This window comes from Mastigoproctus giganteus, chromosome 2, assembly GCF_048544385.1.
Source record: "Mastigoproctus giganteus isolate SK-2022 chromosome 2, ASM4854438v1, whole genome shotgun sequence".
NCBI lineage: Eukaryota > Metazoa > Arthropoda > Arachnida > Uropygi > Thelyphonidae > Mastigoproctus > Mastigoproctus giganteus.
In genome coordinates this window covers 101,472,903-101,497,437 of record NC_143576.1, presented here as the reverse complement: position 1 = coordinate 101,497,437, position 24,535 = coordinate 101,472,903, and the positions used below count along the sequence as shown (strand labels likewise).

General features: G+C 36.7%; 1 protein-coding gene across 1 annotated transcript in view; it reads right to left on the bottom strand.

Moving 5' to 3' along the window:
- LOC150089465 (uncharacterized) overlaps positions 1-24,535 on the bottom strand; it is a 1,372,165-nt gene that overhangs the window by 512,486 nt on the left and 835,144 nt on the right. Inside the window, exon 37 of the mRNA XM_090389992.1 lies at positions 11,774-11,827. Within this exon, the coding sequence (XP_090246118.1) occupies positions 11,774-11,827 (54 nt within the window). The remainder of the gene's footprint in view (positions 1-11,773; positions 11,828-24,535) is intronic.

Below are 24,535 nucleotides of genomic sequence, written 5' to 3'. Positions count from 1 at the left end.
TTTTTGCATCTAGTTACTTTGTGACACGTCATAGAATCCAATCAAATTGCTCAGACAAGACTTCCCCTTAACAAACCCATGCTGTGTCTGAATTATTGCTGCAGTCTTGTCTAGATGATCCTGCAATGCACCTTTAACCAGTAACTCCATTATTTTACCTGGAACAGAAGTTAAACTAACTGGTCTCTAATTGTTTGTGTCACCCTTAGATCCCCTTTTCTGAATTGGAAATACATTTGTACATCTCCAGTCTTATGGGGACTTCCTCCAAGTCCAAGGATGTTCTCATAATTATAGCTAAGGGTTTGCTTAGTTCCTCTGCCGCCTCCTTTAATATAACTGAATATATCCCATCAACCGCAGGTTCCTTTCTTATGTTTAACTTCAACAATTGTTCCTCCACTTTGCTCTCAGTTATTACAAAATCATTAAGCACCCTGTAACAGTTTGAAAAAATTCTGGCATTTTTCTCCCTTAACTCCTCATGTGTGAATGTAAATGCAAAATACTCATTCAGATTATCAGCTATCTGAGCAGGATCATCAACAGCCAAACCACAGATGTCAAGTGGACCAATCTGATTCATCCCCTTCCTTTTACAGTTCATATAAGTAAAGAAGTCCTTGCTATTTTTCTTAGCATTCTTTGCCAAAGATTTCTCGTAATCTTCTTTGTGACCTGATTACAGACTAGCTTATATATGCCATAGACTACTGTGTCGCCTGATAATTTATATGCATCCCATGCATTTTTCTTCTCTGCCATGAGTCTCATTAGTTCATCTGACATCCATTTAGGCCTAAACTTTGAACAATATTTCTTAATCATTATGAAAAGCCTAGTAGCTTCCACAATTAATTTCTTAAATACTTCCCACTTATCTGAATCATAAAGAATCTCTTTATGATTCATTTCTCAATGGCAGATTTTGCATTTGAGGGTTTTTTTTTAGCATATCCCCTCTTAAAGCTTTGAAATGAAATTGTAATTTTTTTGTCAGTTTGGGGGACCTTGCACATGTGGGGTCCAAAGCGTATGCCTCCTACACATGCGTGGGAATTTGCCACTGCCATTACGAGTCACAGGCATTGAAAAATGAAAATAAAGGACAAATTGCGTCCTTTCTCATTTCAATAAAGGAAAAGGACAGTTTGGCTAAAATAAAGGATTGTCTTTTGAAACAAAGGACGTCTGGAAACCTTACAAAGACATCCTCCTTGGCTAGATCATGTTATGTTCTGCAAACATTTTACAAGTTGCACATTTTTATAGGCTGTGATGTGTTGGAGAATTACCCTCCTCAGTTCTCCCCCGAGCCACAGGACTCCTGCCACTTTGTGCCCATTGCTTTGCTGCTATAGTCTGGGGAATGATATTGAAAATTAATAAGATCAATAAATTTAATCAATTAATTATCAATACTACACTATCTAATAGAATCCTAAATGCAGTGATATATATTATGCTATCTAGTTTTACGTAGAGCTACCTATTTACCACAATTAAAAAATTTGAATTCCCTACTACTCCCTATACGAACACAATGACTGCAAGATTGAAACAAAACAAGGGTTTTATGTATATTAAGTAGTAACCTGCAAAAACTCTAAAATAAAAATAAACTGTGTAACTAGAGCTATAAGGCTACTTATAAAGTACAATATAATATAACAATTAAGTAAATAAAATGGCAAACACATTGCTTTTTTAGAGAGCCTGTAATTCACAGCTGCAATTTGTAAAGAGAGTCAGCACCCTCTCATGTTTGGAGAGGTCTGCGTTTGTGTCCCAGCAACAACTGAAGGATTTTCTAAAGTCCTCTTCAACTGAGGCTGTAATTTGCTAATCTCAAGCAGAGGGAGTAGTGGGGTTTTCCCCACAAGTTATTCCAACTTTTTAAACCCCAAAAAATTGGCCCATTGTGTTGTGTTCTTTAAATGCTTTTAACCTGAAATGTTATTCATATACTACAATTCATATAATCTTACCTATAAAACAATGTAATGGATACAAGATATTATAAGTGTTTTAATCTAAACAGTAGCAATGATTGAAGATTGAAAAAAAAAAAAAAAAAAAAAAAAAAACAATATACAACAAAATTATGTCACACAGAATTTGAATTTCTATGTGACATAAAATTTTAATGTAACTTTTAAATAAAATGGCAGTTTAAAAAAAAAAAAAAAAAAACTCTTTGGTATCCCACTTCATCTTGTTGGATAACTGGACATCTCACTAAAAGAAAGTGAGCATTAGATGAATTCATTCATCCACATAAAAACTTCTTTATGGTATTGTTGCATTGCAAGGTGAATGCCAGTGAGTAACATTATCAGCAGCTCTCTTTTTTTTAATAGATTTGAAAATTAATTTGTTCTCAATTTGGTCAGTGTGGTCTGTTGTTGGACATCCTTCCAGTGATAGTAGGCAAAGCTGTCAACTTGGGATTCTAAAATGCTGATGGAACTGATTCAAGGTCCTGCTTGTGAATCAAGTATACTAAACTGAACTATCATTCTGTGACAACCAAATCCTCTGTCTGCACCTTCAGGCTGGTGGGACTGTTTGTAACCCCTGTGTGCAAGGTCCAAAAGTATCACACCCAGAATCTTTAAGGGGAACATCCAAGTGTGATCTAATGTAAGCAGGGCTTGGGACTTAGTGTCCATACCATACAGAAGAATGATCAATTCTCTGCGACAATAGGCCATACGAAGTGGTAAATGACTCTGCTCTGTTTAATAAAGACATGAAGTGGTGAAAACCATGTTTTCACCACTTCATGAAAAATAATAAAATTATTTGTATATGGAGCAAGATCTGGCATCTCCAGATCTGTTGTCCTGCAGTACATGGCATGTTTTTTGAGGTCATGATAAGCATTATGGTGAGATCCAATATTCTTTGCATTTTGAAACAGCTTTAAAACAGTTACCACAAGCCAGCTCCTAGATAATTCACAAAACTGAACCTAATGGCAACACTCTAGGAGGCATCTGGATCAGATGTGTTAGAATCTTGCTGTCTCTATTCTGTCAGTTGAGCCTGATTAGAATGGGGGAGCTATTGAGGCAACACTATTTCAAGGAATTGGATGAATATACTCTAGCAGTTTGCACATGATATCCAAAATTTTCATCAATGCACTTATGTCCCTTACCATAATTACATCAATGCAACATGGATAGTCAAAACAAATGCAACTAATTTGGAAAAAGATCTAAACCTTCCAAACACTTCTTAATTCGTTTCAAAAATATATGAGATTCCAGTTCCATCTTCTCTATCTACAATCTGGGAAGTCACCCACATACTTTTCCTGATAATTTTAATTATCTGTTGTCTTAACTATCACTCAGCTTATTTGTCTTAATTATTTGTTCTATGATTCCCCCCAATTTAAAGGTGGTACATGTGCATATGTCTGCTGTGATATCCCTTATCACAGCCATCCTGATATGGGAATTCTTCCATGTCCAACTTAAAACCTTTGTCTTTATTCTGTCAAATCTGTTTGTTGACTCTATCACTCTCCCAACTCAACAAATCACTGAGAACTTTTTAACTGTCTTTCTTTGAAACTCAACCTTTTACAAGCTAACTTACCTAACATAATTTTACCCCTTCATTCTAGAAGTACTTACAATGAGTTGGCTTTGCATTAGCAATACTCCCTTGTGTAAGAAGGGACTGGTTTATGATGCTGGTAAAGGCTCAAAGTTAGGAATGGCTGATATAAGATTGTACTCTGCAAATACATCAATCAGTTTTTGAGTGTCTGTGAGAAACAATGGATTGGAGTCAAGATCTTTTCAAACATGGGGGGACAAGGCATGCAGGTGCCAGTATCTTGACAACAGCCAATGTGGTTAAGTGCACTCATTCTACAGTGTTACAAGTCTAGTCTGATTGGCTCAACATCAGTTGAACAACCAGCTAAAGGTCACACACATGGGTCAGTCACATCTGGCCGGTGCCTGTGGTGAGCAGTGCATGTGTCTTGACTCACACAACACCAATAAAATCCACATGGACTATATGCTGGACATTGGCTCATATAGTCTATAAACAGTTGATGACCATCATGGGTACCCATGCTCACTGTAAGACACAAGAAGCTGCAAACTGAACCTTGCATGGGCACATCAGTACCAATGCTGGACCACTGATATGTGTAAATCTGTTACCTGGTCTGATGAATCCCATTTCCAACTCTATCGTGCTGATGGGCATGTCTACCTTTGGAGAAAGAAACCTGAGGCCATGATATATGGATGCATACTGCTGATGTCAGGATGAAGGCAGTGGTGTAATAGTTTGGGGACTGTTTTTGTGGTATGCCCTGGATTCTCTAATCACCATTAATCAATGGCTTGATGGGAATGCCTACATTTCTATTGTTGCCAACCAAGTACACCTGTTTGTGATGACAGTGTATCCAGACAACTATGGTGCCTATTAACAAGACAATGCATGATGCCACAAAGCCTAGCAGGTTGCTAACTGATTTCAGGAATATGACAATGAATTCTCTGTCTTCCCATGACCAGCCACTTCATCCAATTTCAATTAGTAGTAGTAGTAGTAGCATGTGATGCAGCAAGAAAGCAGGCGTATGAGCTTATGTAGCATCAGCCAAAAAAAAAAAAAATTACAAAACAATACCCTCTAAATATTTGTCAAGTTCCTCCTTAAATTTATTTAACCTATCAACTTCCACAACGACAGATGGAAGTTTGTTTCAGCAATTAACCACCCGCTGGCTAAAAGCAAATTTCCGAACATCTATTCTACATCTGTCCTTTCTCAATTTCACTTTATGCCCCCTTAGGTTTGTAATCTGAACAAGTGGAAGAATTCCATTAGAATTCAGCGTGCTCAACCCATTCAAGGCCTTATACACCTCAATCAGATCACCTCGCAGGTGCCTAGCCTCCAGCTGCTGCAATTTGCAGAACTTAAGCCTCTCCTGGTAAGAGGATCCCTTCATTCCCCTCACCAAACTTGTTGCCCTTCTCTATACACGTTCAAGCAAATCTACATCCTAAAATGAGGCCTCCAAACCTGCACGCAGTACTCAAGGCGTGGCCTGGCCTGGCCTGATACAGAGGGACAATCACCTCCTTTTTCCTGCTAACAAAATTCCTATATATCATTAACAACACCCCCATGACCTGCCCTAGCAGCCTGTCTGCATTGCTCAGAAAACTTCATATCTGACTGCACAATTACTCCCAGGTCTTTTTCATTTTCTACCTCCTTAAGTGTAGTACCACACAGTTGGTACATTTCTCTGGGGTTACTTCTACCCATATGCAGTACTTTGCATTTTTCAAGGTTAAACTTCAGTTGCCACTTCTCAGCCCATCTGCTCAAATTTTCTAGATCCTGTTGCAGTAACACACTGCCATTACTATCATTGACAACCTTGCCAACCTTTGTATCATCTGCAAACTTCGATACTAAGCCTGATGTATCCATCAATATCATTGATAAATACACAAAACAACAGTGGACCCAACACCAAATCTTGTGGGACTCCACTAATAACATTAGTCCACGAAGAGCAGCACCCATTGATTACCACCCTCTGTCTTCTCCCACTCAACCATCCTTTTATCCATTGTAGCAACTTACCCTTAATACCATTCTGCTCCAATTTGTACAGTAGTCTTCCATGTGCAACAGTGTCAAAAGCTTTCCTGAAATCCAAGTATATGATATAAGAATTATTTTTTGCATTCAGTTCCTTTGTAACCACATCATAATAACCAATCAAATTTGTCAGACAAGACTTTCCCTTAACAAACCCATGGTGTATCTGAATTATTGCTGCAGTCTTGTCTAGATGATCCTGCAATGCATCTTTAACCAGTGACTCCATTATTTTACCCGGAACAGAAGTTAAACTAACTGGTCTGTAATTACTGCCTCCCCCATACTTCGCCTGGTGGAGCTTGTCTCCACTGACCTCTTTGGGGATGCCTACTCTTTCATCCCTATTCTTCTATCTGTTTCCAACAGTCTTCAGTCTCCCCCTCTCTCACTAAACCGACCAAGTACACCCCTTAACAATGCCGCCAAATTCTAATCAACGTCTAAATTCTACAGCTTTCATGTAAATCTCTTTCGGCCAAATTCTAGTGTACACCCCTCCCCCCCTTTTTTTTTAATCTACTGGGTGCCTGACCTTCTTCCTTTGGGAAAAGTGTGGGCAATGGTGGGTACCAATAGGGGACAACTAATACTATTATCTTTCATTTAGCGTATAGCATCACGTCTAAATTTAATAACATCAAAATTTTGCCCGATCTATTAGGCCTTTTAATATCTCTCTAGCGTTCAACCCCAACCAGCGATTTCCTAACAGCAATCCCATTAAGCATTAATGTCAAATGCGTGATTTTTTTTTTAGGTCCTAGCCACTGAAATCCCAGGAAACTAGGTGGCAGGACCTGCCAGAGCAACTTGTTGTGATACTGGACACACCCGACTAGCCTCCACGTGGCGAGGTATGGGCAACGCCGGGCCCCACTAGGGGCCTGACAGCGTACTGTCCTCGATACAGTGAACACATGCGGAGATGGGAGAAATCCCAGGTGCCATCTGACAACATTGAAAGATATACTGATATTTTAGTAACTTAATGAACAACCAATTTCAAACGAGATTCAATCATACATGTTATATTAAAAATGAGTTTTATTCATTTTAAAATATGTTAATCAAATATATAATGTATTATGTACATTCAATTTCCTTAAAAATGTTTACCACCCAGAGAGTTTCTCTTATAGTTCCATTTTGCTTTCCCTCCAGCAGTAAAAACCAACACCTCCCAGCAATGAGAGTATCCCATCCTTGCTCATCACTTACATATCACAAATTTTGAGAAAAAAAGCTAAGATGGGAAATGAATAAAATGAATTTTCATTCAGCAGCCCACATCTTTATAACATTGCAGTAAAGTTGATACCAGAGATTTATAATTATCTTCTTTTGCTCTTCCAGGAAATCCATTCACAACTACTTTAAATGATTGCCAAGCTGCTGTAGCCAAGTGGTCAAGTGCAAGGGTACAGATAAACACCAAAAGGCTTTCAGTGGCCATGGTTTGAGCCCCTGTGACTACTAAATACAAAATACAGTGCTGTTTCTTGTATTCTCTCTATCTTGTGAACTCCTCTGACTGCATGGTCATCCTGCAATATAAACAGAAATTTTTATTATTTATTTAAATACATCACCTCTGAGGAGTTCTGTTATTTGAGGCACAATGATAATTATTCCTTTCAGTTTTGTATCTATTAAATCTGTTATACTTTTGCAACTGTCTTCCCTTAGGTAGCAGAATCCACTTCCTTCTTTCGCACATATCTTACACAGTATATTTTATGTTACTTCTTCCTTGTAAAAATTCCTCCTCTTTTCTCAATATGTTTTTATGTTGCACAACTGTCCCACAAATATAGAAAAAACAATATTTTATGAAATCTCTCTGTAGACTAGTGAGTAATTAGTAGTGAGTTATCTTAAGATTACAAATATTCCATGCAAAGTCATGGAACTTTATTGCATTCAGTATCTTGGAGATACTTTCATGTGGTTCTTTCATATCAACAGCATAAAGCAGAGGAATGATGGGAATGCATTTCCACAATGCAGCAAAACTGCTTTTAAACTTCATTTTGAGGCATCGATAAAAATACACCATTCATTAGGATTGTGTTAAATGCCTAGTTCATTCAGAAATCACTAATATCTTCAGAGAAACACCCATCTTCCATAATGAAATGTTTTGAAAACACATAATGTTTCAGTAATTTTCATTCCTCTTTTTCTGTAATATTGTAATTTTAGTTCCTACTTTTCCATAATACTGTAATTTTAGTTCCAGTTAGTTTAGTGCCTTTCTGCAATACTGTAGTTTTAGTTGCAGTTAGTTTTAGTGCTGTTCTGTATTTTAGTTCCAGTTAGTTTAAGTGTGTTTCTGTAATAGTATAATTTTAGTCCCAGCTTTTCTGTAATACTGCAATATTAGTTCCTGCTTCGAGTAACTTCCACTGTTGTAAACTAGAACCAAAGAGTTTTGCTTGCTCTTTAGATGAATTTAACCCATAAACTTAGTCATTCAACTTTTCTTGTTTAATTAAAGTGTGGCTTGTTATAATTTTCTAGATGGTATTCCAAATCTGTTGAAGTGGATAGTTTAGCAAAGTCTGTAAAAGAAGAATCCTCTTTATATATATTGGTAACTGCCTCCTTTATTCCATGATTTTGGGGGATCTGCTATTGGCAGGTCTTCAATATGTGGAACAGGTCTTATTGCAGATGGTATGTTTTAGGATATTTGATGCTGTGATTACTTTTTCTGGATATCCCTGAAATTTCTGCCATGTAGATAGCAATCATCAATGTGGTTGTGTGGTTCTAACCACACAACAGGAACACCACAAGGCATACTTTTAATTTTTCAGTTAGCCACATCATTACATTGGTGGTGCAGGTAATATAGTAGACAGTAAGAGCCCAAGTATTGTCCTCATCACCAAACTTGCAACACAGTTATAAATACACACACACTTAGTAATACCATAGATTTTCTTTATCTGTGTTTTGATGTAAATCATCTATAAACACAGCAAAAATTGTCAGGGTTATTCAGAAGCTTCCTTTGCTTCTATTTAAATTTAATTTTAACAACATAATGCTAAGAAAAACACAGAAGAAACAAAAAATATGTAATAGTTATGCAAATAAATTGATAAAGTGTACATTACAACTGTTTTTCTGTTACCAAAAGAGTAGGGAGTTGGGAGGCAGATAGACAAACTGAAAATGTTAGCTCTTCTACAACATTACTGCCATCTGTGAGCACATGCAAACATTATTATTTGCAGGTAATACAACAGATCACTGTCATATCCAGTTTCCTAAATTGTAATAAGGTACATTTCTGGATAAACAGAAATGTACCTTATTTCTGGATATTATGGATAAATACAAAAACCTATAAACATAGAACTTGTGATGTGAACAGCTGATATATTAATAGAGATAAAAATCATGCTGGCCAGTATGATTCATAACCTCATGTAATTTGTTAATTTACCTACTAGAATACCAGTGAATCCAAACCATACACCTAACACTCATGATCTATTTCTCAGCACCAACCTTTCAAAGTGAAGTTAATGTTTGTCTTCAAGGTACATGAGACCAGAACTTGGTGATAGCCACTGGATCAGTGGGCTTCCTCCCATAGCCATTCTCAGTCACATATCATCTGGCGTTACAAGAGTGTAAAATGGGATGATTGTCAAGATTACCATTCCTCATTTCCTTGATTGTACTATCATTTAAAATTTTTGGTTTCCTAAAAGGACCAGAGGATGTCTATCAGGGACAAAAGTAGATGAAGTTGTAGAGCAGATATCTTGTAAGGATACAAAAGGGTGATATTTTGTACACATGAGCACTAATGATATTAAGAGTAGAAGATCTGAGAAGTTTATTAACAAGTACAGGGAAATGTTGGGAAAAAAGTCAAAAGATAGGATTGAATCTGAAAGGATTTGCATTTTGAATTCACCATTGGTAACATCATCAATTGATCCCACTGTATAGAATTTAAAAACTGTCTGAGACCACTGTAATCATCTTTCTGAAAGCAAAAACCCTTACCTTTACAAAATTCTTTACATGATGGTAGTTACATCTTTAAGTAAATTCCACATCAGTACACTGCGATCACTCTCATCTAGTGGTTCCTTTATCTGCAAATTCTTAATGCATGAATAATCACTGCTGATAATCAGTTGGTTGCCCCTGAACATGCTGTTGTAGAAAATAATCCTCCAATAAATCCACAAAAGTCTTGCTAGTGTGTGGATGACCAACCCAGAGCCGTGCCAAGGGTAAGGTGGATGAGGCTCTTGCCCCAGGTTAAAAGCTGAAAGGTACCCCAAAAGAAAGATTAAATTTCCAATGTTGTCATGATTAACAATAGGATGCAAATTTTTCATTGTGCCTCAGGTACTAAAATGGCTTGGCACAGCCCTGGACCAGCCCACAAGTTCCAGTCAATACCTGGAAAGTTAAAATCCTACATTACAAGACATTCTGATTTACTGGCCAACTCTATTTCTCTGAACAACTGTTCATTGCACTCATTACAGTCATTACGCTTATAACACGCTCCTACTCTCATTTTCCCTTTCCCATTGTTTATATCACACCAAACAGACTCAACATTGCACTATCCAGCCATGTCAACTGGATGCACTTCCTTAGATTTTATGTGTTTCTTAACTAACAGCATAACCTCTCCTCCCTTCTTACACTGTCTCTCCTTTTTGTACACATTGTACTGCCCAAATTCCAATTCTGCACTGCTTATATCTGTGTGATACCATGTCTCTGATATCCCAACAATATCTGCCTTTGATGCCTTGATCAGCACTTCAAATTCATCAAATTTATTTACTATACTTCTAGCATTGGTGTACATGGAAGTATGCATGCACCTTTCTTACTCTTAGAAAGCTCTCACATGCTACCCTTATTAAGTGAGCAACTTTGTTTTTATTTATTGATAAAGTTACCCTAACACAACCCATGTATTTACTTGTTCCATGATGACTCCCAGCAGTCCTTGAAATTCCCAGTACCTTGCTTTCTAGGTTGCTGCTCACTTTTAAATCTGCTTGTGGCTACTGTTAATCTATTAGTCTGTGAATCCTAACCCCCAAGCTAGCAGTTTTCTGACGCACCTAATACTGCCTCGATGGCATCAGCAAATATTCTTGCACCCTTTCCATTTAAGTGTATCCCATCTGTGTTGAAGCAGTCTCTCCTGTTAGCAAGCACAGACCACGCTGAAAAAATTATTCTACCATGTGAGCCTTGCACAATCTCTCTAGGGCTGAATTGATTGACAAGGCTCTCATCATATACTCCCTCCTATCATGTCTGGGCAGAATTGCAGACACTTTCAAATTTAACCCTAACTTGCGATTTTTTTTTTCAGCATTGACCTGTACTTGTTAAGTAACTCTACAGATCTCTTACTCTTAAGGTCATTAGGGCCAATGTGCACAACAATATCACCTTTTTTGCCCTTAAAAGATGATATCTGCCCTAATGTTATCAACTTTCTGCCCTGGCAGACATACCCTGGTCTTGTTCCATCAATCATTGTAGAATGATTGGTGGAACAGGACCAGGATCACTGTTCAATGAAGAAAATTCAGAAAGGATTAGATAATCTTTGGCGAAGGTAGTATATTTATGTATCGGTCTGTAAAGTTAATGCAACATTGTTTCATTTTTAATTTTCTAGTACATTCAGTTAATTAAGTTTGTTAAAAAAGAGGGAAAAATATTCTTTTTCTTCTAAAAATTCTTTTCAGTAACACTAAAATAATTTTTTATATTTATCAGGAGAGATGTGCAGAATTGACAATTCACACATTTTGTTAATCTTGAAAACTAAAGAAAATTAATTTTCTGTTTATTTTCCAGAAAAACCACATAAGGGGTCAGAAAGAATACAAGAAATCACCATATTCAGTAGATAATGCAGGATTGAACCACTTTTGCTCAAAGTGCATGCAAACCCCTTTTGTAGACAGAGGAGATTGGAATCTTCTTGTAAATTTAAATAGAGTTCCAATCAACAAATCAATGTGGAAACTCCATATATAAAAATATGCAAATGCTTGAAATCTAATTTGATATGAATGAGGTTAGAAGAATAAAATCTACTTACAGCAGGACCTGGAAGACCTGGCAAGCCAATTTCCCCTTTTGTTCCTGAAGCACCCTATGTTAAAATAAAAGATGTCTGAATTTTTTTGAAATATCATAAAATATATACATTAAATTTAATGGATTTTAAATAAATGAGTTGAAATAGCCTCTTATCACTGAAAGGTTGAATAATGAAATGCAACTTAATGCATTTACTTAATCAACCTCAATAATTTGTGATGCCAATGGTTTAACAGTTTATTAGGAACAAATATGTTCCTAAGAACATATCACCATTAACCTGGCAGTGGTTCCACCTCGGTTTGGTGCAATGGGGATCATGCTACCTTTATTAAGTGAGCAACTTTGTTTTTATTTATTGATAAAGTTTTTTGAATTCTGCTTGCAAATACCAATATATCATCTTTTCTGAATCAATTTCTGTACTTAATTATAGCTAAATGTTTATTTTTTATACAAAGGGGTATCAAAAAAGTTCGCACTCTGACCTAGATAAAACACCAATAGGAATATGCCGTTTTTAATATAAATTTTCTAAATATTCAATAACTAACATGTGAAATTTCATTCCTGCAGGTGATCGCACACCAGAAGTGGAGCCCAGAATCTGAGGAAGGAAGCTACAGTTGACAAAGTGGAGTATTTAGCAGTGATCAAGTTCCTGCATTTGCAGGGCAAAAATACTCAGGACATTGATGAAGAAATGAAATCTGTGTATGGGCAAAATTGTCCATCCTATGACACAGTAAAAAAGTGGAAATGGGAGTTCCAGTGTGGTCATACAAATGTCTTTGACGAGCCAAGAGAAGGAAGGCCATCAACATCCACAGACAGTGAGACGGTTGCAAAAGTTGAGCAGCTGGTGCTGAGTGACAGACGTGTGACAATTCATTTCATCGCAAATGCAGTGGGAATTAGTTATGGGTCTGCCCAAAGCATTTTACATGACCATCTGCACATATCTAAGGTCTCCACATGATGGGTTCCAAGATTGCTGATGCCTTTGCAGAAGCAATGTCGAATACAATGTTCTCACCAACTGTTGGATTTGTGTGATGCTGATGTTGAGAACCTTTTTGATTGGTTGGTGACAAATGACGAATGCTGGGTATACGAGTATGATCTGGAGATTAAAGACATGTCAAAGCAGTGGAAGCACACCTCCTCCTCTCCTCCCAAAAAGGCAAAGACTGCTCCATCTGCAAAGAAGGTGATGTTCTCCGTGTTTTGGAATAGAAAAGGGATTATCCTGGCAGATTACCTACCGTTGTTCCACACTTATTGGAGAATACTATAGAAATCTTTTGAAAAAGTTACATGATGTAAAATAACAAAGGTGTCCGTCTTCCATCAGACAATGAACTAGCTCACATGGCCATTATGGGCAACAAACAACTCTGCATGGACGCTGCCTTGATTCATCTCAGGAAGTCATCTATGAAGTGGAATCGTGGTTTCAGGCAAAAAGTGTAGACTTCTATGATCAAGGCATTAAATAACTGATCCATAGATGGGAGAAATGTGTTACTATACATGGAGAGTACATAGAAAAGGATTAAAGTTCCGTGAAATTTCACCTTTCTAGGGCTATTATTTCTACGTAAGGGTACTAACCTTTTTATAGCCCCCTTGTATACAGTGTGTCTCAAAAATATTGGTACAAACATTTAGGGGAGGTAGGTAACATCTAAAGGAATGCGAATCGCATAGGAACCCATAACTGGAAACGTCACGAGAAAGTAGTAGAAGGGGCACAAGAAGCAGAAATGACACAAGACAGTAATTAGTGGCAAACATTTATTTGACATAATATTAACAATGGAGTACGAGATGGATGCATTTCATGATGTTACAACAGATGCTCGAAGGTTCCACCACGAGACGCAATGCATGCGTGACACCGACGCAGCATGGATTGGCGGACACGGTCGAACACACCTGGAGTTTCTTTGACAGTAGCAGCAGCACAGACGAGTCTCGCCACGAGATCCATTTCCGTCTCCACAGGCGATTCATACACAATAGATTTGAGGGCCCCCTCACAGAAAGAAATCAAGGCTCGATAAATCAGGTGAGCGTGGGGGCCAGGCAACGGGTCCACCACAGCCAATCCATCGATGCTCAAAACGCCTGTTCAAATGGTCACGAACACACTTTCCACAATGGGCAGGCACCCCGTCATGTTGAAACCAAATGTTTCATCTCATATTTGCTGGAACATCGTCAAGTAACCCTGGTAGAACTTGTTCAAGAAAGATCCGATATTTAGCGGAGTTCATGCAGGATGGTAACAGGTATGGGCCGACTAAGCAGTCACCGACCATACCTGCCCACACATTTATTGCGAAGCGATGTTGTGCCACATGGAGGCGCACACGGTGTGGGTTATCGTGAGCCCACACATGAGCATTGTGCTGATTGAATAAGCCTTCCCGAGTGAAATAAGCCTCATCCGTTAACAAAAGCATAGGCTGGAAAATTCAAGTCTTGAACACTTTCTTGGAGAAACCACTGCACAAAAGCCACATGTGCAGGATGATCTTGGGTGAGCAGTAACTGACCCCTTTGGAGATGAAAGGGGTGTAAGGAATCGTCGTACCAGACACGCTGTACACTGCAACGAGACACTCCTAAGGCAGAGGCAACGGCACGTGTGCTGGTAGTAGGATTATTCTGGATGGCATTCAACACACTTTCTTCCATGGTAGGCGTTCACGTCGAACGTGGTCTGCCCGCACTACTCCTGTTACCTCTAAATGACCCATAATTGCACAAATTTTGATGCACACACGCAAACAAACAATGGTCTGGTACATGTCTGTCTGGGAAGCATTCTCCATAAATTTGTTGAGCGGCTCGTCCATTGCCCTCTGCTAATCCATACATTAGGTGCATGTCTGCCAGCTCACCGTTCGTATATCAATGCATGCTCTTCGTGCGGCAACTACTGCTTGAATGAGTAAACCAGAAATTTTCTCTCTCGTGAACAGCGCTGCTCATGAGAACCGATGAACAGCGCCGTCTACCGACTTACGGTGACGTTTCTGGTTATGGGTTCCTATGCGATTCACATTCCTTTAGATGTTACCTACCTCCCCTAAACGTTTGTACCAATATTTTTGAGACACCCTGTATATCATCTTTTCTTTTCCAAATAGATTTCTGTACTTTATTATATCTAGAAGCATGAAATTTAGATTTTTTACATGTATATGTATATATATAATAAATAATAATAAATCCACAGCTATTTTCAATCCATTGCAGGATGGAGGCCTCCTCAACAATTCACGTTGAGGGAATTGACCATAATCTGCCATGTTGGTCCAGTACAGGTTGACAGATCAACCATATTTAGCAGTCAGGGGTTGAACTCTGGTCTACTCAAAGAGTGTGTGCCATTGCACTCCCACTCCTGAGCACTCAGACACAGAGTTATTATATATATGAAAATATTCAATAACTTTTATTAATTCTTCTTAAAATTAAGAAAAAAAATTAGTCATAAAATATGAAACTATTAGGCACTTCAATTTTTGAACTGATGGATGATGAGCTGATAAAATCATTGCATGAAAATTCAAATTTAAGCATATTCACAATTTCTGCCATGTAATCCTGCTTGCAGGCTTTTTTCCACTTAGTATTCTGTTTGGAAGATATTATCCATAATATATATTTTACAAAACAAATAAATAATTGATAACTAAAACCATTTTATGTAAGAAATGAAACATAAAATTATTAGAATCTGACTTAACAAATAAAAAGATTTTTTTCATCAATGGAAATACTCTTAAAAAAAAATAATTATAAACATTTATGTGGTAAAAGGACAAACCTGTTTACTCCAAGTGTTTTCAGGTAAATCTTCCTTGAAAGACTTAAAATATTCCTCCCAAGGATGAGATTATGCGTTATTTTGAAATTTAGAGGCTCAGAAAGATTATAGCAGATCAGGGCTTTGTCGTGAAATTTTCGTGAAATAGAACAAAAAGGACATTACTCTTTTTTTTTTTTTTTCTTTTTTATTCCAATCCATTAGGTTTTATTTGTTGTTACTTGTATAAAATGAATTAAAGCAAACATTATTAGCATTAATAGAAACATATGATGCAAGAAAACAAACTTATATAGCATCAGCCAAAAAAAAAATAAATAAATAAAACACTTCCCAGTTCACTCATCCATACACTCCAAATGCTTGTGTAGTTCTGCCTTGAATTCATTTAAGTTGTCAACCTCCACTACAACAGATGGAAGTTTGTTCCAACTATCAACCGCTCACTGGCTAAAGGCAAATTTCTGCACATCATTCTACAATTGTCTTTCCCCAATTTGAATTTATGTTCCCTCAAGTGAGTAATCTGAGCAAGAGGAAGAATCCCATCACCACTGAGCTTGCTAAAACCATTCAAGGCCTTATACACCTCAATCAGATCACGCCGCAAGTGCCTAGTCTCCAGACACTGTAAAGTGAAGAACTTACATTTCTCTTCACACCACCCCCCTCAGCACTAAAAAAGCCATCTTACACAACCACATTCACAACCCCTTAAAATTTAGCTCCTCACAAGATGACCTACATAATGAACTTCAATACCTTACCGAAAAATTTCTAGCCAGAGGTTATCCCCCTCAACTCATCCTCAATACAATTTCCACTGCCAAAAATAAAATTATTAATCCAACCGGACACAATAACAAATCCAACACTCGTATAATCCAACCCCTACCAGAGTGAACTTGCAGGACAATTCCGCCATATTTTTAATAACACAGACATTTCTCTCGTCTTTTCTGCTTACAATAAACTAGGATCTTTTTTTAATTCCTATAAAGATACACACACTTATTCCACCAGCGATCTTAATAATAGAATACACCTCATAAAATGTCAGCCAAACTGTGACGCCTGTTACATTGGCAGCACTACCACCAAATTCGGTTCTTCCAAATCCTCGAACACCCGCGCATATTACCATTTCAACAGTTTTAGAACAAGTCAAGCCAGTACAGAACTTACAATTCATGCCCAAACCCATAATCACACCCATCTCGTCGACTCTGCTATTTCCATTATTAAACTCAAATCTAATTATAGAATTCTTCAATATGAAGCACTCGTGATTGAATGGTGTCGACATCATTCTAATCTTAAAATTATTAACGCCAAACTCCCCTTCAACCTTTCACCAGCTTGGAACCTTTCGTGGTTAAATTTCCCATGTGTCAAAAAGTGCATCACGAGATATAAACTTAAACCTTTAAAACAACACGCGTTCTCTGTCCATTCAATTGCCAACTCAAGACATTATTTAATGAAGTCCTTCATAATGACTACTGGCCTCACCGTATTATTTTATTCAAGCTTTCAAATTATTTCTTCCCTCTTCAATGACAACCAAGGATCGGATGTGTACACTTCTACCTCCTTGCGCTTATTTTAAATTCCGTTTTTCTTCATTTCCCCCCCCCTTAGTTTCTTAGCTAACAATTCAACCTAAATGCTAACCACCTCTTCTCAATATACCACTGCAGATTTATTCAAAGTGAATACCATTTTTTAAGCAATTGCTATTCTATTATTATTATAATATTGTTCTTCCCAAAACTTGGGTTAGTCAACAGATTTTACACTTATTTTGGACTGCAGGGTGGCTGATTGTGGTGATGGATTACTTTTTATGACATTTTTTCCACCAATAGCCAGCCAATTTTATTTTATGATAATCATCGGCTCTAGCTATACAAAATGTATTCTTGTTATTCTTATGCTGAATGTATTCTTGTTATTCTTCTCCCTTCTTGCTGACAACATGCCGTCGTCACGTGTGGAGAGAAACCTGTAATAGGAGGTCGCCATTTGGTAACTCTTTGAAATTTAGAGGCTCAGAAAGATTATAGCAGATCACGGCTTATATGTAATAGCTTAGACAGTCATTGACAAAATGTTGTGACTCTAATGTTATTCCTATGGATCTTGGAGGTTGCCCAATTCTTTGATACTGCTGTGCTCTGATTGGATGTCTTTGAATGATTATGTAATTAACCTTGTTCACAAGATGGATGCCAGTATGCATACCATAGTGTGTGTATAGTGGTGCTAAAAATATTAGGGTACTGTAACATAAATTGAAGTTTCTCTGTAGGTGACCCTAACTTTTGGAACTTGGTGTAGATGTTTGCAGTAGGCCCTGAGGATCCTCACTACCAAGTTTTATGCAAATTGGATCATTAGATCAACAGTTTTAAGGTTTTTTGAATTCTGTACAAAAATGCCATTCAACTTATTTTGGGGCTCTTTTGGGCTGACATTGGATATGTGTTTAACCCTTAATATCTCAACTCCTATTGGTCCAAATGAACTGTGCTTTGGCCAGTAGATGGCCAATGGTCTTATAACTATGAAATTAGCTTGTCCACTATGTTAACAGCTAGGACATTGTACTTTAAACTGCTTAAATATATTGTATTGCTCTCCTGTCCACTGAGTTTGCAGTGAGAAGAATATATTTCTTAGTACAGGCATACCTCGAATAACGAATAGGATGCGTTCCACGAAATTACTTCGTTAAGCGAAACTTCGTTTTCAGAGGTAAAAATACTATGGCCGGAATAGGAATACGTTCCTACGTAAAGAAAATGAAAAGCTTTTTTTTCGAACAAAGAAAAGTTTTATTAAATAAACAGTCAACTTACATACAAAGTGAAATCACATTTTAAAATATGAGTCTAAAGTTGATTGCTTATGCTTTTTTTCTCTTTCATTTAACAATTGCCTATAGGAGTTATTGCATTTAACACTGATCGCTTAACAATAAAACTTCTTCCTAAATCAGGATCATTTTCACTAAAAAAATTTAAAACGTTTTCAATGTCATTTAAGCACATTTTTAAATCTTTGGTTAACACTTTTTCGGCAGGAACTTCTTTAACTTCGTCTTCATTATCTTTGTCTTCGTTGCTAACAAGGTTTTCTAAATCTTCCACTGAAAAACCATCATCTTCTGCATTCAATAAATTTCTGACATCCTCTTCATCGACATTTTCGAAACCTATTGATTGTGCCATCTGGATAACTTCATTTCTAATTTCTTGGATGTTATTTTCTTCTTCTAGTACAACTTCTGGCCATATTTTGCGCCAAACTCCATTTAAGCATTTCTTAGTGACTTCTTTCCAAGAACTATCAATGTTTTCAATTGTGTTTTTAATGGTGTAGTTTTTCCAAAAAGTTTTAACTGTCATTTCCTCTTTATCCTCTAGTTCAGTTAAATTGCTTAATGTTCGACGCAGATAATAAGCTTTAAATGATGCTATTATTCCCTGATCCAATGGTTGAATCAGGGAAGTTGTGTTTGCTGGAAGAAACACAACTTTGACAGGAATGCATGTGTCCAACGTGTTAAGATCAGTAGGATGTCCTGGAGCATTGTCTAACAACAAAAGAGCTTTTTCTTCCAAGTTGTTTTTTTTGACAAAACCGTTTTACTTCAGGACAAAAGTGGTTAACAAACCAATCAGTAAATAACTCCTTGGTAACCCACGCTTTTCTATTTGCTTTCCATATTACAGGTAAATTCATTTTTATGTTACCTTTTAACGCCCTCGGATTTTCTGAATGGTAAACTAATAACAATTTTAATTTATAATCGCCAGAGGCATTTGATCCAAAGAGTAACGTTAAACGGTCTTTGGCTGCTTTGAACCCAGCAGCTGATTTTTCTTCAATAGAAATGAAGCTTTTTGTTGGTAGCCGTTTCCAGAACAAACCGCTTTCGTCAACACTGAACACCAAATTTGGTGGAAAATTTTCACGTTCAATTATTTCCTTTAGTTTTTCTGAAAACTTATTTGCAGCTTCTGTTAATTTTACACTATGAATCCTGGCCCGTTTTTTAAATTTCTCGAACCAACCACGAGAAGCCCCAAAGGTTTCCGTAATTTCTTCAGTTTGTTTAGATTTCAGGTGATTAAACTGGAATATTTTTTTTATGTTAAATGGGGCTTGAAATTGCGGACTTCGTTATATCGAAGCTTCGTTATCAGAGGTAACGTTAACCGAGGTATGCCTGTATTTTGTTAAATTAGAATATTGTCTGACTTAGGTCATAGTTTATATTGTGTCCACTGGGTTGCCCTTGAGGGTACTGTGTTTTCTCTCATTTCAAAATTATATTTTGTTATAATGACTGACGACAGTGCTTCTACGGTTGAGATGCCTGGGATCTTACTCTGGCTCCTAAATTGGAGGTTGGAGAGCCCCTGGTGGACATTGTCAAGACGGTGGAGGACTTTCCACATCTGCGTTCGGGTCATTCTTTTGTTGGTGATCTTAATTCAAGTGGGTTGTGTGACTTGGACTAGACTAATTGTACTGCTGTATTGGAATTGATGTATGGATTAAAAAATAATCTGCTCGACACCCTTGAGGCAGGTGCTCAGGTGATGCCCTCTATGATTGTTGATGCTTGTAAGATCTGGAACAACCTTGAGAGACTTGTCTTGGACTTGACAATTGAAAATGAAAAACTTAAAACCAAGGTTTTAGGTTTTTAAGTGTGTAAGTGCTAGGACACAGTTAAAGAGTAAGGTTTTGTCTGCTGCCCCTTCAGCAGGCAATCAGTTATGCTTCTATGGTTGCTTCCAGCACGGGTATAAAATCAGATGGTAATTTAATTCCTCAGGGATTAAAGAGTAAACATGTTGTAATTGTAAGGGCTTCTGACTCTTGTGATTATAAGACTAGTGAGTTTTTTTTTTTTTTTTTTTTATTTGGTAGTTGTTGGCGCATCGGCTTCTGTGGCCATAATGCACCTCCCAAGGTTTTTGCAGTACTTTGATCCAAGCCCGAGGCGGGAATCGAACCCGCGACCTTTGGGCTGCCGGGCAGGTACTTTACCCACTCGGCTAGCCCGGTCGGCAGACTAGTGAGGAAGTTAATCTTGCGGTCTCACAAAATTTTAAGAAAGAATTAGTGTGTCAAAATAAAATCATTAAGGAAGATTAGAGAAAAAGGAATTATTATCAGAACTGCCACTAGTGGTGATCTTGACAAATTAAAAAAATGTAAAAAATCCTATGATCATAATCTAAATGTAGATTCTCCTAAGATGCTTAACCCTACCTTGATAGCCTATGATGTTGGTAAAGATGTCAAAGATAATGAGTTTTTAGAGAATCTTTATGAGAAAAACTTAAAGGATTTTGATACAGACCATGAGGAATTCAGTAAATTAGTTAAAGTAAGATTTAAAATCAAGTCTAGAAATAAGTAAAACTCTCACTGGATTTTTGAGTTTTCTCCTAGATTTAGGCAATTACTTTTGAGGTCTGATAGTAGAATTTATTGGGGCTGGTCTGCCCACAACATAAGGGATTTCGTGATAGTCTCTAGATGTTAAAAATGTCTGGGCTATGGGCATTCCGCCAAGAATTGCTTTCAGACTGAGTTTTCTTGTGGCCACTGTGGTCAGCAGGACAATCAGCTTGATGCTTGTCCAAACATCGATTCCCCTGTAGTTTGTGTAAATTGTCATTTAAGGAAACACAGAGCAGACCATTCTTTCCATGAATGACATTGCCCAGAATATATCCATGCTCAAGAAGCTAGAAGATCTCGTACCAGTTATATTCAATAGTGTTCCTGGTAATAAGACAAGTGATACTATTAAAGTTGCTCAGCTTAACTGCCAACGGTCTATTTCAGTTCTAAATGATTTAGACACTATATTTCTGAGAAAAAATTCCATATCTAAGGATGTTATAATAATAAAGAAATTATTTATGACTTAAAAATTTTAAAGAATGTTTATTCTTCATCATTGACTAAATGCACACTCATTGATCACTCATTATTGGCTCAGCACTCGTTGGTTTGTTGCAGGAGTTGTCTTCTTCAGAAATGCTTCAAGAGGCATTTGTTTCTAAGATAATCTTCTATTTTCTTTATAAATTTCAATAGATAAATAAGCATTTTTTAACGGAACGCAAAAATTGCGCGGAGTAACAAGTTTACGAAGCTTAAAAAGAAGGAATGAAGAGAAGATTCTGAAAAGTTATTTATGTTTTTTATATTATTGAAGATTTCAGTAAAGGGAAAACACATTTTACCATTATAATGCAAAAAACCACACAATTCCAGCTATCGGTATTTTCGCAAATGCAATAACATCGAGTTTACTACCCATTTATAACTGCTTGCAGTACCAGAAAAGCCCAATAAACCGGAAAGTACAAATTGTTTTTATTGTTTTATGGTCATGACCTCCAGAAATGTGCTTTAGAAAAATGTCACAAAGGCTTTCAAAATTGGTTCTTATAACAGAACATATAATAATAATGAAAGAGTAGTGCATTTTAGCAATTTTAATTGGTAACTAATACCATTTGCACTATAAAAACGACCTTTTAGAGAGTTATAGAACAAAAATTTCAACATCTGAGGTCGTAGAACGAATATTTTCATAACGATATTTTCACAATACGATGGTATCTCTGGAACAGATTAATATCGTTAAGCTGGGTACACTGTATTGTATAGCTATGCGCGTGGTTTGAAATGCAGTATTTATGAATGTTTAACATTCATTTTTTTCAATCAAGTATCAACAAAATTTTCGATTTTGTTGATACTTAGATACTTTGAATAAAAAAAAAACAACTCGTAAACCTGGGAACTTGTAAAGCGAGAACTGCCTGTATTCAACATATAAGAGATCAATTTCTTTCTGAATGGCAGCTTCACTGGATTAATGGATCTACAGGTCATACCACTTTTCTATTCTTCCCAAAGGTCATTGAAATTAATAAGAAAAAAATTTAGCTAGGTCTTCTCCTGATCTTTATGCTACCTTTTTTGTTTGCCAGTCATGCATGTTTGAATGAAAAATTGTTCTCCTTGGGTCTTGCTTCTTCCCCAAATTGTTCCTGTGGTGCGGTAGAATCTGCCACTCACCTAATTTTTGATTATATTCAGTACGTTGACTTTAGGTCTGAATTTCAACTGATCACTGGGGTTTTTCATGTTGATGATCTTCCAAAATTGGTGAAGACTTTAGAAAACTATAATGCTTTTTCCACTTTTGCAGAAAAATCTTCAAACGTCGTTAAGAGATTGGCCTCGTAATTTATAGTGTTGTCTTTTCTTTGCTTTGGACTTAAAAAGCTACTGTTTTTCTGCACCATTGCTTGTTTGATAAAATTTTGGTAGCTTGTAGTGCTGTTTTTTCTTTTTTCATGTTTTGGTTGTCCGCCCCCCCTTGCTTTTTTTAAATTTTATGAGTGTTTCTCGTTATTGTCAACAGCTCTAGGTCGAGTTTTTCTGTATATAATGATTTCAGTTAAATCTTATTATTATTAATGGGTTCTTAAACTCAGCTTCTCTGTAATTAATGTAAAACATTGTTTGTTTTTGTTGTCTACTGCAAGAGGCAGTAAACTTTTATCTTGTTGAATTATTGTTTAATGTTAAATTATCTTGTACAATTATTTAAATGTATTTTGCTAATTACTTGATGTTTTGTGTGGTAATTCTAGCTTATTATTAGTAGTATCTATATAATCTTATTTTGCATACTTCAATTAATGTTGTGAATTTTCTTTTATGAGGGTTTAAAATTACTGTGTTGTTAATAATGTAAATTGAATTTTGCAGTTTCCGTGTCGTACATGGCTCGAACTGTATGATACGATAATGTCGTGAACTGTCTTCTAAATTACTGTGTTGTTAATAAGGTAAATATTTTGTTGTTTCTGCGGGTTGCAGAGGGCCGTTTTAATTTGTCGGCTATTTGCATTTTGTTAATTCACCTCATTTCGTTGGTGAATTATATATGCTACATTACTTTAAATTTCTATGTTCTTAATAATGTAAATATCATCCTGTTGTTTCTGCGGGTTGTGGAGGGCCATTGCATTTAGTTGGCTAACTGTATTTTGTTAATATTTTGTTAATTCACCTTGTTCTGTTGATGAATTGTCCATGCTAATTATTTTTAGCTGGTGATTTGGGGTTTTAGTGGGTCTTTCACCGATAGCTTGGGTCATATATGTCTTTGGCAGCAGGGGTTCTGTTGTCTTAATAACCTTAATAGTTGTTTAAACCTGGACTTATTTAAAATGATTTTATTAGATTAGCAAAGGCACACGATGCAAGAAAGCAAGCTTATATAGCATCAGCCAAAAAAAAAAAAAAATAAACCCTTATTTCACCCATCCACTCGCTCCAAATGTTTGTCAAGTTCTGCCTTGAATCTATTTAAGCTATCAACTTCTACAACGACAGATGGAAGTTTGTTCCGGCAATCAACTACCTGCTGGCTAAAGGCAAACTAAAACCCTTTATGCAAGTTGCTGCATAAAGGGTTTTAGATTTTATGACCTGTTTTATCATTTTAACTTCTATTTGATTGTGTGGTAATTCTAGTGTAGTGGTAATTCGTGCTTATAGTTTCAGCTGAACTTGTATATTATAGAAGTTGTCCCGGCTGTTTAGTAATTTGCCATCAGTACTGGTTGAGGATTCTCAACATTAGTGTTTTCTTCTTGTTTTATTTGGATGTCTCTGTCGTGACAGCCTGTATTTATGTGTTTGCTGGCTTGACCTTGATCCCAGTTTTCTGGTATCGGGGCTGTGTTCAGACTATCGCTTGTTAAAACTGCTTGATTATTGTTAAGTTAAATTTTAAGTTGCCTATTTGAACTTACTCTCTGATTGTGTCTTGGGTTTTTTTGGAAATGGTATTAGATTAATTAC